The sequence below is a fragment of the Xiphophorus maculatus genome, chromosome 3 (assembly GCF_002775205.1).
Source record: "Xiphophorus maculatus strain JP 163 A chromosome 3, X_maculatus-5.0-male, whole genome shotgun sequence".
In the NCBI taxonomy this organism is placed as follows: domain Eukaryota; kingdom Metazoa; phylum Chordata; class Actinopteri; order Cyprinodontiformes; family Poeciliidae; genus Xiphophorus; species Xiphophorus maculatus.
The window spans coordinates 15487387-15500636 of NC_036445.1; the positions used below are offsets into that span (position 1 = coordinate 15487387).

The 13250-nt window shown below is 42.3% G+C and overlaps 1 protein-coding gene across 4 annotated transcripts in view; it reads right to left on the reverse strand.

The window, feature by feature from the left end:
* kif13a (kinesin family member 13A) overlaps nucleotides 1-13250 on the reverse strand; it is a 45094-nt gene that overhangs the window by 8514 nt on the left and 23330 nt on the right. For 3 of the 4 annotated variants that reach the window (XM_014470846.2, XM_023331128.1, XM_023331126.1), the window contains exons 7-30: nucleotides 11527-11614; nucleotides 10893-11027; nucleotides 10697-10809; nucleotides 10500-10611; nucleotides 9965-10177; nucleotides 9765-9875; nucleotides 9549-9683; nucleotides 8094-8224; nucleotides 7757-7843; nucleotides 6942-7117; nucleotides 6541-6760; nucleotides 5756-5918; nucleotides 5491-5634; nucleotides 5254-5403; nucleotides 4783-4947; nucleotides 4481-4654; nucleotides 4234-4385; nucleotides 4012-4144; nucleotides 3779-3925; nucleotides 2713-2745; nucleotides 809-908; nucleotides 599-725; nucleotides 461-516; nucleotides 241-365 (exon numbers count right to left, since the gene is read on the reverse strand). In XM_014470846.2, coding sequence (XP_014326332.1) covers nucleotides 241-365; nucleotides 461-516; nucleotides 599-725; nucleotides 809-908; nucleotides 2713-2745; nucleotides 3779-3925; nucleotides 4012-4144; nucleotides 4234-4385; nucleotides 4481-4654; nucleotides 4783-4947; nucleotides 5254-5403; nucleotides 5491-5634; nucleotides 5756-5918; nucleotides 6541-6760; nucleotides 6942-7117; nucleotides 7757-7843; nucleotides 8094-8224; nucleotides 9549-9683; nucleotides 9765-9875; nucleotides 9965-10177; nucleotides 10500-10611; nucleotides 10697-10809; nucleotides 10893-11027; nucleotides 11527-11614 — 3190 coding nt within the window. The remainder of the gene's footprint in view (nucleotides 1-240; nucleotides 366-460; nucleotides 517-598; nucleotides 726-808; nucleotides 909-2712; nucleotides 2746-3778; nucleotides 3926-4011; nucleotides 4145-4233; nucleotides 4386-4480; nucleotides 4655-4782; nucleotides 4948-5253; nucleotides 5404-5490; nucleotides 5635-5755; nucleotides 5919-6540; nucleotides 6761-6941; nucleotides 7118-7756; nucleotides 7844-8093; nucleotides 8225-9548; nucleotides 9684-9764; nucleotides 9876-9964; nucleotides 10178-10499; nucleotides 10612-10696; nucleotides 10810-10892; nucleotides 11028-11526; nucleotides 11615-13250) is intronic. The other variant, XM_023331127.1, reaches the window with a different exon arrangement.

Consider the following 13250-nt stretch of genomic DNA (forward strand, 5'->3'; position numbering starts at 1 on the left):
GCTATGAGTGGCTAACAGCTCATTTAGAAACATGGAGTTCTGAGTGTGATTATACTTTTAGGACAGTTTCACAAAGCAAATATAACAGAGATAACTGCACAATTTTTGTTGGGGTTCAGGTTTTTTGTTAATAATAAAAAGATATTCACAACATTAAAATGTTTACAAAACATTTTTCTTCCAACTCAGAGGCCCTTTTCTGTATTTTCGCCACCGGAGGGCAGTATAATCACTGCTCACCTCCTCATTGCTGTGTCTGATGATCGGCAGGTAGAAAAACTGGCTGCCATGCTCTTTGGGCAGGATAGAGTTAACTCCAGCAGTGTGTGGTCCAGTCAGCTGCTCATTCACTGTCAGATTATCCGCTGGCAGCAAAAGCAACAACAAAAAGAAAAAAAAAGCTTAGAGTTTGGAAAGACAAAGAGGAAGCTGTGAATAAGGCGGTTTTATCCTCACTCACCATTTAAATCCAGAAATAGGACAGGAATGTGAGCCTCCATCCCTGCAGGTGGGATCCTATATGCAGATTAATATAGTTAATGCTTGGAAAAGTCTCAAGAGTACAGAGAATGTATGTGTGTGTATTTTTCTTTCTTACCAATCTGCAGGAGCTCCGGGAATGCCGCTGCCAGCTGCAGGCACCAGCACTGCGTTCCTCTCCTCAGTCAGGCCGACCCACTGCTCCACTAGCCGGGCTTCCCTCTCCATGTCCTCCTCTGACTTTTCTGAAAACATAAAACCAAGAACAGAGTTTTAATTGAAACATCACCGACTGCTTTCCTCCGGCCGCGCAAGTCTTCGAACCAACCGTGTTTGTTGATGATTTTCTTGATTTGCTCATCAAGATACTCCCGGCGTTTGATGAGGGCGTCTGACCAGCGCTCTCTCACGCAGTTCAGGTCTTCCTCCTGGAACCAGGCAGAGAATCAATGTCAGCTGGCTAAATGAGGCAGATGAGCCGCTACAGGGAATAGGCTAGTGCTTCCCTAGGTGAGGTGAGGGCTCACAGGTCTCACTTATGTGAGTACTATTACTCTTTCTTGATAAAGCATTCACAATTAAGAAATAAACTGAAGATGTTAGAATTAAAAGCACATGTTACTGTATGATCGACAGTGCCTTACAAAAGTCTTCGTACCCCATGAACCTTTTTTGTCACTTAACAACAGCCCTCCAGGTCTTTTATTGACATTCTATGTGATAGACGAACACAAAGTAGAGCATAATGGTGAATCATAAATGGTTTGGAAACATTTCTCGCTAATAAAAATCTGATAAGTGTGGAATACATTTTGTGTGGCAACAACTTTGCATATCTGGAGACCAAAACTTTTCCCAATTCTGCTTTAAAAATACCTGATGCTCAGTAAGACTGGGTGGAGACTGTCTGTTCACAACAATTCATTTATTAGTAATTGGTTTTATGTCTGGACTTAGACTGGGCCATCTCAACACATGAATATGCTTTGATCGAAACAAACGGCTAGAGTTGCTGTCCTGCTTTAAGGTGAACCTCCACTCTAGTTTCAATGCTTTCTTGACTTTAAACTGGCTTTTTGCAGGATTGCCCCACCTAAACCTTAGTTTAGGTGAAAGGACACATTGTGGCAGGCTTGCAGTTATGCTATGCTCTTTCTTATTCAAAATAATGAATTAAAGCAGTTTTCTGTGAGATGTTCAAAGCTCAAAATATTATTTTATAAAATAAACCCTACTTTAAAGTTCTGTCCAGCGTTATCCCTGACCTTTCTGCTATGCTCCTTGTTCTATAGGTTGGAAAACATTGACTAATGTTTTCCAACAAACCTCTGAGAACTTAAGCAAAGAGTTTTATTTATACTGAGAGAAACTTCCACTATGCATTACCTATTTACACATTTAGGGGTATTACAGTAAATGCGGCTGAAATCAACTGTATGTCACACTCTTTAAAATTTCTATAGTAAGAAAAGACTTTAAAACCATACATTGCTTTTTTTCACTTCTTAAATATGCACACGTTGTGTTTGTCTACAACATTAAACCCACATTAAAATTTGTGGTTGTCTGAGACAAAAACAGTCAAACAGGTAAAAAAATACTTTAGTTTGAAAGCCTTTTTAAGGATCTAGTAACCCATAAACATCAGTCGCACATTTGCATGCCCTCCTCGTCTACAATTATTACCCTCAGTCCTACCTGATTATAAGGCACATCGGTCTGCCATTGTCACAGAACCACAGACCAGACAGCAGAAAGCCGATTTCCCTCTGCAGCATGGCTTTTTACTCAACAGACCTCAAAGCCACTCTGATATCAGCACGCTTTCACCATGCAATGTGCAGTAAATCATGCGGCCATGCAATGTCGTTGGGTGTAAATGAGGGTTGTTACTTCAGCTATTCAGCGGTGACATGCAATAAGTGGCATTAATGTGCACGTCCTGAAGTGGAAAGAAAATTGAGCAAGGGATGAGACCCTGGCAGACATGCTGCTCCGGGGGTGCCAACTCAGCCGCGGGTGGAGCTGTTTTTCACATCAACAAACTGCTGGTGCAATGGATAATTACAGCATCAAAAATCATCCACATGTGTGCAGATGCTGTTTAATAAAGCATGTTTTTTAGTCAAAGGAGGGAGTTGCCTTTACGAACACACAATCAATTGGTCTCCCTCATGCTGCACAGTGAACTACAGGGTGGAGAACAGCAGCAGGAGGAGGCATGGAGGGTACCTGATAACTATCCATATCGTCTTCCGCCTCTTTCTGGCAAGGGGAGAGGAGACTCAGTCAAAGGTGAGGAAATCAGAGCAAGCTCTGGGAATAAAACTAGGAGCAAAACATCTACAAATCGCAGTTATTTATTTTGTTATTATAAAAGATAAACAAAAATGTTGCTTAGGAGGCAACGGTGAATTTGTAACAAAACTATAATTGTAACGATAAGTCTACTGTATTCTTTGGCCTCTGTGAAAGAGATAGCCTGTCTCTAGGAAGTCAAGGAACAAAATGAGAGCAGCACTAATCAATAGTCCAGCAATTGGAATCTGCCAATTTTCTATCTTCGTTTGTGGTCGATGATCAGCAGGTCTAATACTGGGAAATTGAATTCTTATATATTAAAGGCCTTAAAAACTCAAACTACTTTTGGTATTATAATGGGAGCATCAACCAACAATACATTCTTGTATTGTTGGTATAAGATACATTTAATCTTTTATTTAATCAGCCAAAGATTGTAAACTTATGCCATTAAGTGTACCTAATGGTCATCAGACAAAAAACATTCAAGTAATAAGAAAAGCTAGGTTACTATAAAAAATAATTAGAGAATGAAAATAAAGGAGAAAAAAGTTAAATATATAAAGAAATGTGCAGAAGTAAAGAAAAATGTTGAGAGAATATTTAAATAATATTAAATAATTAATGTCATAATGTGTCTTTCATTTTCTTTCCTTTTGATTTTCAAGAAAACATGAGAAAGTTTGTTTTTCACACAGATTGAAAAGCCTCTTAAAGGCAACACAGAGAAGCCAGAAACCCCAAAAGCATTAACAGAAAATCAACGTGAATCTAATACAGGAACCCAGCAGCACACCTGAGTTGCTTTTCTCCAATAATATAAACCTACACAGGCTGATTCAGCATCATATTGTATAACTCTGGCACAATGTGAGCATGCTGTTCTCAGACAGATATCTGCTTTCATCCCTTTGCACACCCTCCCTTTGAGGTCAAGCCTATTTAGTCCAACACATGTACAGGCTGTTCAGACTGTAAAAGCGTGCTTTTCACAGACCTGGTAGCTGTCCAGCGGTCTTTGCAGCTTAGTGGAGCGAGCCGACACGCAGCCGATCGACACAGACAGCACAGCCTCCACCAGCAGAGGCAGTGTGCCCGAGTTTTGTACCGGCTTCACACACACCTGGAGTCTCCTGGAATGACCCTGCTCACACAGACATGTTGCACATGTTTGCCGTCACTCCATCAGTCTAAGATGAAGTAAGGTCCCCTCCCTTATCTTCCTCTGACCTGTCTGAGTTGGAAGATGCCTCCTGTGCTGACATCCTTTGAAGGTTGCAGCTCCACAAACGTGTACTCCCCCTGCTCATTCAGCTCCTGGATGGAGATCCACAGCTCGATCCTGCGAGACACTTCGTTCCACCTTTTAACAAGCAGCAGCAGCAGGGATTGAGCCTGGTGTAAAGTTTGAGCATCAGGTATTACCTTCAGAGGTCAGGAGGCCCATAGTACCTGTCTCGGAGCGTCTGGGTCTTGGCCTCCAGAACATCTAACTCCCAGGGCGCACGGCCGTTCCCGGCACAGCGGTGGCCCCACACTTCGATAGCCAAAGCACCATCTGATATAAACTCCAAAAACTCATCTGTCACATGAACAACATGCTCCTGGACAAAACAAAAATGATGTACAAATGTTAGCTTAATATTAAAAGGGAAATAAGAGTCTTTATTTTGTCTAGTGTAAGGAGATTTTTCCATACTTTGCAGTGATCAAACTGGACTGTAAACTGAGAATCTGGGCTTCGAGGGGAGGGCGTGTCTGGGCTGACCATGGGAGGAGCCACGGTGGGCTCGCTGTGCTCCCAGAAGTTGTACTGACAGAAGACAAAGTTGGACAGGTTGAGCGGCAGTCCTGTGGCCTCCTTGATCCTCACCTGCAGCGGTGAGGAAAACAAACAAGATGCAGATTATATTTGTTGGTAATCCCAGTAATTAATCCTTAGAATGAAATTGCAGATGACCCTAAAATTCTTTGGTTCTAAAAGTTAAAGGTGTTTTTTACCCTACAGGTGAGCCTTCTGGCCATGTGCACAATCTCCCCGTTTGTGTCCATGACCTCATAGCAGCTGCTTTCACTGGAGTTCTCCGAAGAGTCATCTCCCCCGGAGAGGCGCTCCGGTACCGATCCGCTCACTCGCACGAGCTCCACGTGCAACCTGCCTGCTACCTGAACACATCAACAAAAAACATGTTTTTCAAAATAGAGCCAAAGTAAACCTTTCCACATTTTGTCACTTCACCATCAGGGCCTGCAGTTGACTCTATAACAATCATATGTGTTTGAACAACAGGCTGTAGTGCATAATTGTAAAGTGGAAGAAAAGTCATAGATATTTTAAGTATATTTTTACACTCGAACTACATTTACAGTCACAAGTCTACTGTGTATGTCTATCTGAGCTTTACACATTATGAAAAAGTCAGTATCATTTATTTACAACTTTTTGCAAGAAATTTGCATTATTATTTTCACCTCTCCCTGCTGGCTGATGATTGGGACAGCATATTGTAATTTGACATCGTGGAAAAGGCACTCTAGAAAAATATTGGCCACGCCGATCAGGTTGTGGTTCTCTTGACCCTCGTAGAAAGAATCACAGTTCTTTTTGTTTAATTTGTTATGCTGTAAAAAGACAGAAGAAGAGTTATTTGTCCGTTTTTAATCTGATGTTATGTTCACTGGTTTCTCCTTATGCCTTTTGCTTTTCACCTGTTCCTCTTTGCCTTCTTTCCAGTCTCTGTAATGGTCTCTCATGTCAACCAGTTTGTTCTCCAGCTTCTCAATGGTCCACACCTGGGTCCCCTTTCCTTTCCTACGTACCTGAATGGCTGGCTCGCTCACGATTGCTCCACGCTACATAAAAAAAAATAGATAAGGGTGAAATGTGTCTCAACATTTTTATATTCGCCCTAACTTGCAGTCCGCACAAAAAAGGTGGTGATATTTTTAAGAAGTGAGGCTCAAGAAGTCTGACCTTGCGGTTGGCACTGAGGTTGGCAGCAGGAATCTGAAGGGTGACCTGGTAGTCGGTGAGTTTGTTCATCTCCTCAGCCAAAAAGTTGGCTTCTCGCACCAAAGTGTTGGCCTTGACGACCTGCTCCCTGAGTCGAGACAGACTCTGGCGGAAAAGCTCATCCCTGCCTCACAGGATGTGTCACAGACATACAGAGAGCTGATTAGAACAAAGCATTCATTCATGAGGTGGAAGACGTACGATGTTGTTCATACATAAGATGAAAGTGTGTTAACAAATATATTTAAATCTGTAATAGTCAAACGAAAATGCACTTGGCAACTCAGCTGTTTGGAATCATCTGAAAAAAATCTGATTAACATGGACAAAGTTGTTTACTAACTTGATTTACTTAGTTGTTGTGTCCCATATGAAAAAAAGTAGTGGTATATAAAAGTTGTGTTTATATTTGTAGAGAAAAGGTTGAACATGAGCAATTCCACCACTTCTATATAGGGAAGTTTTAAACTGTGACTTTTCTAACTTCCTGTAGCAATTAGCTGTGCTAGAGAACCAATGCTAGCATTGTATGCAAGAAGAACCAACAGAATATTCAGTTTTAGCTATTATTTTTCTTTTTACCACATAAATTTTCTCCACTAATGAAAGATTTAGGATTCTTCCCTGTTGCTTATGTAATATTGATGAGAAGTCAAGTTGCTATGCCCATTTAACACCACAAGGAGGCAGTGCAGCAGGTTTGTCTGTATGTGTTTCATTTTGTCTTTGGGTCAAACTCCACTCACCGTTCCTCTGTCCACAGTCTCAGCTTGCCGTGGGGAGTGTGTGTCGGGTAGGCGAGGCGCTCGCTGCTGTGTCGGTGGTACTGCTGTGTCTTCTCCGGAGACAGCTGTTGCCGTAGCGACTCCAGTTCCCGCTCATACATGAGCCTTTGCTCCTCGAGAGCAGTGCGCTTCTCCTCCAGGTACTGCTTCTCCAGCACCTGGACCACATTCTGCATTGGGTCTGTAAATGTGGATAGAAACAGATCTTCTGTTACAATGTATAACATGAAATAATACACTTTCTTTGTTGTAATTTGCAAAGAAATAGCTGGCAAAAGTCAGAAAAGGAGAAAATAAAAGTTTACAACTCAAGGATGAATTGCGATATTTAAATAAGAACTGCTGCATCGTCCTAATCATACCATTGTTTCCAAGAGTCTTCATTATGACTTCCATCTGGGCAAACTCATAGCTGTAGTCCTGCTCAGAGGAAGCCTCGCTGGCTGTTTCCACATCTGCCTCCACAAAGCTCTCTCTGGGTGAAGCTCTCTCCAGCTCCTTCAAACGGTCCCGCCGCTTCCGTTTCGGCAAATTGATTCTGAAAGGCAACGCAAGACCTAATCAGTCCCTTTCACGACTCACGACCAGCCTTTCACTTTTTCCAAAGATAGTTTATTAATAAATGTATCAACAACCCTCTTTTCATGTTTAAAATCCAGTTTTTGATCTTTCCAAAGGACTAAGACAGCACCGGTAAAGGTTTTAAGTGACATGCAGTGCGTCCTGTGACGCACCAAAAATGTCTGTCTTTGTTTTGTTGGTTTCCAGCGTAGCATTTAATCAAAAACATCCAAAAACATTAACAGACTGGAGGAGAAGCTTGGATCATGTGGAGTAACAGCAGTATAAGCTTGTTCATGCCTTTATTTTCAGTCAGTTATTTTAACGGAGCTGCAAAATCCAGATGAAACATGCAGCTGCCAGAGTTCTCATCAAAAGAGAGAAAAGAAATAAAAATGTATTTCTATTTCTTTTAGGTGACGTTTAAACTTTAATATTATTTGTTCTTATGTATTTTGCATCTTATTGTAATTTTCTTCTTCCACGTGTCTTTATTTTTCCTGTAAAGTGCTTTGAATTATTTTCTGTACAACCGGTGCTACGCAAATAAACTTGCTTTGGCTTGCCTTTTATTTTCACAACTGTTAACATCTGGATTACAGTGAAGGACTCATACCTGAAGAAGTGGTTGTTTCCCCATAAGATACGATCTCCATGCCATAGGTGCACCAAGGAGTCAACCACTGTGCCATTCACACAGGTCCTGCAGAAAACACAAACATGTTAGTGGAGTTTCTGATCTTCATCTACAGATGGGGAAAAACTGAATTGCTCAGCAGAAACAATCATTTTGCGAGAGGGAGGAAGACAAAGCTCCAGTATCAAAGTGTAGGAGCAGTTCATAAGCTTCCACAGCAATGAGGTCATGAGAAACTTTGCAGTCCAGTCATCCATAGCGCAGACAGATAGGCAGAGAGATAGCAAGCACCCAGTTAGACTTTACAGGAGCTCACCTGGCATTGCCGATGGGCACTAAAGTGACATCACCATCGGGGCAGACGTCCAGGGCGCAGTGCTCCGGCTGGATCCCGATGCCAAAGAGCTGGATGTCCTGAGAGGTGTCTGCACCCACGCGGGTGTGCTCCTTCACGCAGATGGAGAGCATATTGATCAAAGCAGGACAGCAAATCTGATTTAAGCTGATGTATTAACGCATTGCATGAGAACATTTATAAAAATCTTAATGCAGCAATCCAGCCCTTACGTTTGGGAAAGTGAAAATTAAACTAGGAGCAGGTTTAAGTGGGGTAAAAATAAAAATGGCCTGTGCAGAGGGGGCACAAACATTCCAGCAAACAGAGGATGTTCTAGCCCATTTCACATTGCCTTAGTCATTCCTCACAGATACGCCGGGCCGGACTGCAGAGGCCAGACAAAGGGCTGTTGTTCTGTACGCCATGCAGACTGTTTTCTCACATACTTCTGCTATTACAGGTCCCTCTAGCTGTTTAATGGTCCCGGCCTGCTCTAACTGGACAAATTCTTTTACTCTCTCTACCATCTGAATATAAGACTCAGTTGTATTTTTTAAGGGAGTTTTGCCTCCTGTAGCAATGCTAGGACGTTTTTACAGACATTGTGTATGATGATGTAATAATTGACAACACAAGAGGGTTGTCACTATGTTTTCTAGCTCACTCTCGGAAAAAGAGAACTAGAAAACTCGGCTGTTGACCAGAACAGGCCCAATTGTAGATGATTGGCATGTTGGGAAACTCATAAAATCTGATCTTTTACCAATCGGTGAAGGCATCAGACCTGATTTCTAGCAAGCCGGGGGGAACAACAACACTCTTCACAAATTGAAGCTGTGAAGAAGACTCAAAGTTAGCAATTTTAAGTATCACAGAGGAATTTGAAAAGAAACCAAGCAAGCAAAAATGTTTAAGAAATTTCTAGAAAGAACTTCTAGAAAGGAAGCCAGCTTGTTTTTAAAGGAGGCATGCTAGCTGTTCTGTCAGGCTAGAAACAAGAGCAAAACTCTTTCGGTTTGGTTGCTTATCATTGCAAATTTGTCAATTACAAAAGAGAGTTATTACTGCTAACCACACTAATTATCCCACGGTAAAAGCAGTTTGAAATGTCTCCTTAATTTAAACATTTTCTTAAAGCAACAAAAGTACTGTATGTTCTGTATCACACACAGGCACAGAGAGCAAGATGGCAATCTTGTTCATAATATAATGAACAGTTACAACAAGAAGACTGCGGAGAACTAGTTTTAGAGCTTTTTAATTATTGTTTTGAAAGAGAAATCAGATTACATTAAAGCTGAACAAAAATTGGAAATCTGACATTTGCTCGCAATCGCTGAGCAAATGCTACTTTAATCTCATCGAACCCTGGAGGTCACAGTGTCGTGATGGCAAAGACAGAAGAATTACATTTCTTTTTGGAAACAGTTCTACCTTCAGATAATAAACCAGCAGCTCGTTCAAGGCAGGATCAGCATTCAGATTGACCAGGAAACACTTGTCTTCTCCCACTTTTATTCCCGAGGTCTCCAAAGAGATACCCATGCTCTCCAGTTGCCTCTGTCGCTCCTGTAAACACAGATAATAACAGTGCAGCAGTGCAAGGAAAGGCAGTCCAGCTGCTAAGGTTTCTGTGACTCATATCCATACAGTAGCAATCTCCTCGGTCTTCCTGAGCTTCTCTTCCCAGGTGACTGTCATCTCCTGAATGAGTTTCTCAGATTCCTGCAGTTTCTCCTTCAGCTCAGGTGCCTTCATGGACTGAAGGAAGAGTGTGAGGGAAAAGAATCGGATCACGATCACTGGTGATTGGTGAACAGAGTCGCAATCTGTGACGGGCCAGATCTCACCTCTGCCTGAGACAACTGAACACGAAGCTTCTCCACCTCCTCCCTGAGCTCCCTGATGATGCGAGCGTTGGGATCTTCATTCACCACAGCATGGTTGACAATCCTTTTGGCCCTGTCAGCATAACGCAACGTGGACAACGTCTCCTCGTAGTTATCAGCAGCTGGACTCACTGTGGCAATCATGGCTGTCTTACTGTTCCCACCAAGGTTATCCTGAGGTCAAGGTAAAATACTGTTAAATATGGTGACAAACATACTGACAAACAAACTGAATAAATATTAAACTGTATATTTGTGTTTTTTTACATTGTGGCAATTTGGCACTAGACGTAATTATGGGTAAATGTGTTTATCTATCCTCAGTCTTATTTTAATAAAGACAAATTAGACTTAAATCAAAGATTAATTTGTATTTATATTGCATAGGTGATTTTTTTTACTTGATAATGTGTTTGCCACTAGATAATGCTTTAATAAACTTTCAGATAATTATACCAATCAGTTCTTAAAAAGTGTAACAGCAGAGGGTTCAAACCTTTAGCAGCCAGGTGAGGACAGAGTCTCTGTAAGGCACAAACTTGGCCTTCCCCTTCCCAGCAGACTGATCGGCCAAAGCAGAAATCACACACCCCAATGTGGTAAGAGACCTAAAACAACACAAATATGCATCAAACAGTGCAGTCATCCAGTAATTAAATTTTACTGACAATAATCAACACATAATCAACATACTTGTTTATATTGCTGCCTTCTTTGAGTCGCTCCCCGGCAGCTCCAGTTTTGGATACACGCTCACTTCCTGCCAGGTCAACCAGACTCATTTTGCTCACTTTTTCCCCTGAATTCTGTTTGAGACAGATTTAAAGATCCAAAATGAAAATTAAAAGCCACCGCCATAAAGGTGTGTGAGGAGCAAAACAATACAAACTCCGGACTGTAGATCATAGAGTGTTTGCGTGACGATTATGCTGAAGACGGCGTGCGATCGACTGCTCTCCTCGTTCATGTTGGTTGCTGCGACTGTGCGTGACTTGTTTCCTTCAGACATTAACACTTCAATATCCTAAAGGGGGGAAATCAAAAGGAAATAATGACGGAGAAAGAATGCTTTTTGTCAGCATGTTCAATAAATTCAGAGAGTAAGCTTAAGACTTCTAAATTGTTATGACCGATTTAAATGCTAGAGGTTTTCACATGAGGCGTTATGCCATTTCTTCAAGTTTGGGTCACAACAGGCAGTAGGAAATCCACTGGACCCAGAACAGGCAACACCGAGCCCAGAGGAACAGGGTGGAGACGTTTTACCGTCACTGAGGAAGGACCTGCCAAGGCCTGGCATATAAACTGCATGCAACCTCATTACTGTAGCCACAGCAGGGATATGTCTCATTACGACTTCTACATGGGAGGATTTTAAACTAAATCCTCCCATTAACTAAAGATAATAAATCAGTGGTTTGATTACACAAAGGTATTTCTGATGTACTTTATGAATCATAAGAACATAACCAACTGGATTCGGCTCTGGCTGTGTCATGACTGCAGAAAAGCGAAAGACAAACCTCAAAGTTGGTAACAGCAAGTTGCGAGAGGCCATCCACATATGGACCCAGAACTTTGTGTTCCCTAACTTTGAGGGACTGGCGGCTCCTGGGAAAACAGAGCAGGTTGGAAGGAGTCAAGAGGGCAGAGGAATTTAGTTATTTCAAAAACAATGGGAGAGCGTCGCTGAAGCCGCCATTATGACAAATGTATTGACTCTCCTTTCATTGAAGACCAAACGATATAAACTCATCCTAATGATGGAAAGGCACATTGAACTAGACGTCATGTCAAAGATAATTTTGTATTATGTGATCACGCGACACTTTGAGTCAACTATAGTTTATAGCTTCAGTATGTCAATAATTGGAAACAAAGAAGCAACAGAAACATTGTGTACTGCAAGATTCCCTGCAAAATACACATTGTGTGAGAGTTTGTCAGTTCTCGGAAATTACAGAAAAATTGGTCACAGCCAGCGAGGTCTTTGAAGTGGACTTCACTTTGTAAAACACAGGCGCAGGAGTTTGCAGCAGATTTCAGTCAAATCAACAAAACCCAACACCACAAGAAGCAAAGGGTGTCATTTTGAGGCTCGGTGGTAGGGGGCTGTTTGTGAAGATTGTGGCTGTACTAATAAGTGTTTGTGGTAACAGTATGGCATTTGACGGACTGACTCGAATAAAATGTTTTTGTGTTCTTTTGAAGATTCAGAATCCTTTTCAGTAACATTATATTATAGTATGGCTCTTTTTTTTCTTCATGAGCTTACATTGTGAAATCATGTTTTTGTCTCAAGGTTTTTGCCTTCTGTTTAAATTCTCCATATTTATAATAAAGTAGCAATCTAAATACTGCATTATTAGACTTGCTAAAATCACATAATCTATATTGCATATTAATATTTAAAGATAAGATTTATAGTTTAAAAAATTTCTTTAAAAAATTTGCTACACCTTTTCTGTCCTATGTCTCTGTGGTTTAAATGACCTAAATGTCAGGATCTGTGTTTTCTGTGTTCATTTAGAGTTTTTTGTGTCCTTGCGTCTCTTCGTTGTCCTGTCCTCCCCTTGATTGTTCCCAGGTGTGTCTCGTCTCTGTGATTACCCTCCCGTGTATTTAACTCCACCTGTGTTCTTTGTTCCTCGTCGGGTCCTCGTCGAATGTGTGCTCTGTCTTCCGTGTTTCTGTCTGTTAGCGGTGGCTACCGGCGTCGAGCCCTGGCTTCAGCTCGGCCGTGCGGCCCGTTCCTAGAGTGTGTTTACCCTTCATTAAAGACATCCTTTTCATCTTACCTGGGTCTACAGCGTCTGCCTCACCAACCCTCACCACACCTTATGACAGAAGGACCCGACCAGGAAGTACGGTGAGGCACGCGTTTTTCTTTTCACCATGGACCCGGTGGAGTTAAAGGAGCTGACGGACACGATCGGGGAATATAAGGAGGCGATGGCCAAACCGTACGCTGCCTGCAGACGGCTCGGTTTCGCCATCCGCTTGGGGCTCCTACTGGACTACTGGGTTCCTCGTTTTCCGCACCAGGGGTTGGTGGAGTTGCAGAGGGAGGCAGAGTGGGAGCGTATGGCGGCTCTAGCCGTCATGGCTGGCGAACCTCTGCCTCCCAAGCCGCACAGTTTCTCCGCCAGCCCGGATCCAGCTCCAGCTCCGGGACCAGAACCCCCAACCGGTGCGGCCGGCGCACCCGGGGCCGTTTCAGCCGGCGTTCCAGCCGGCGCACCCGAGG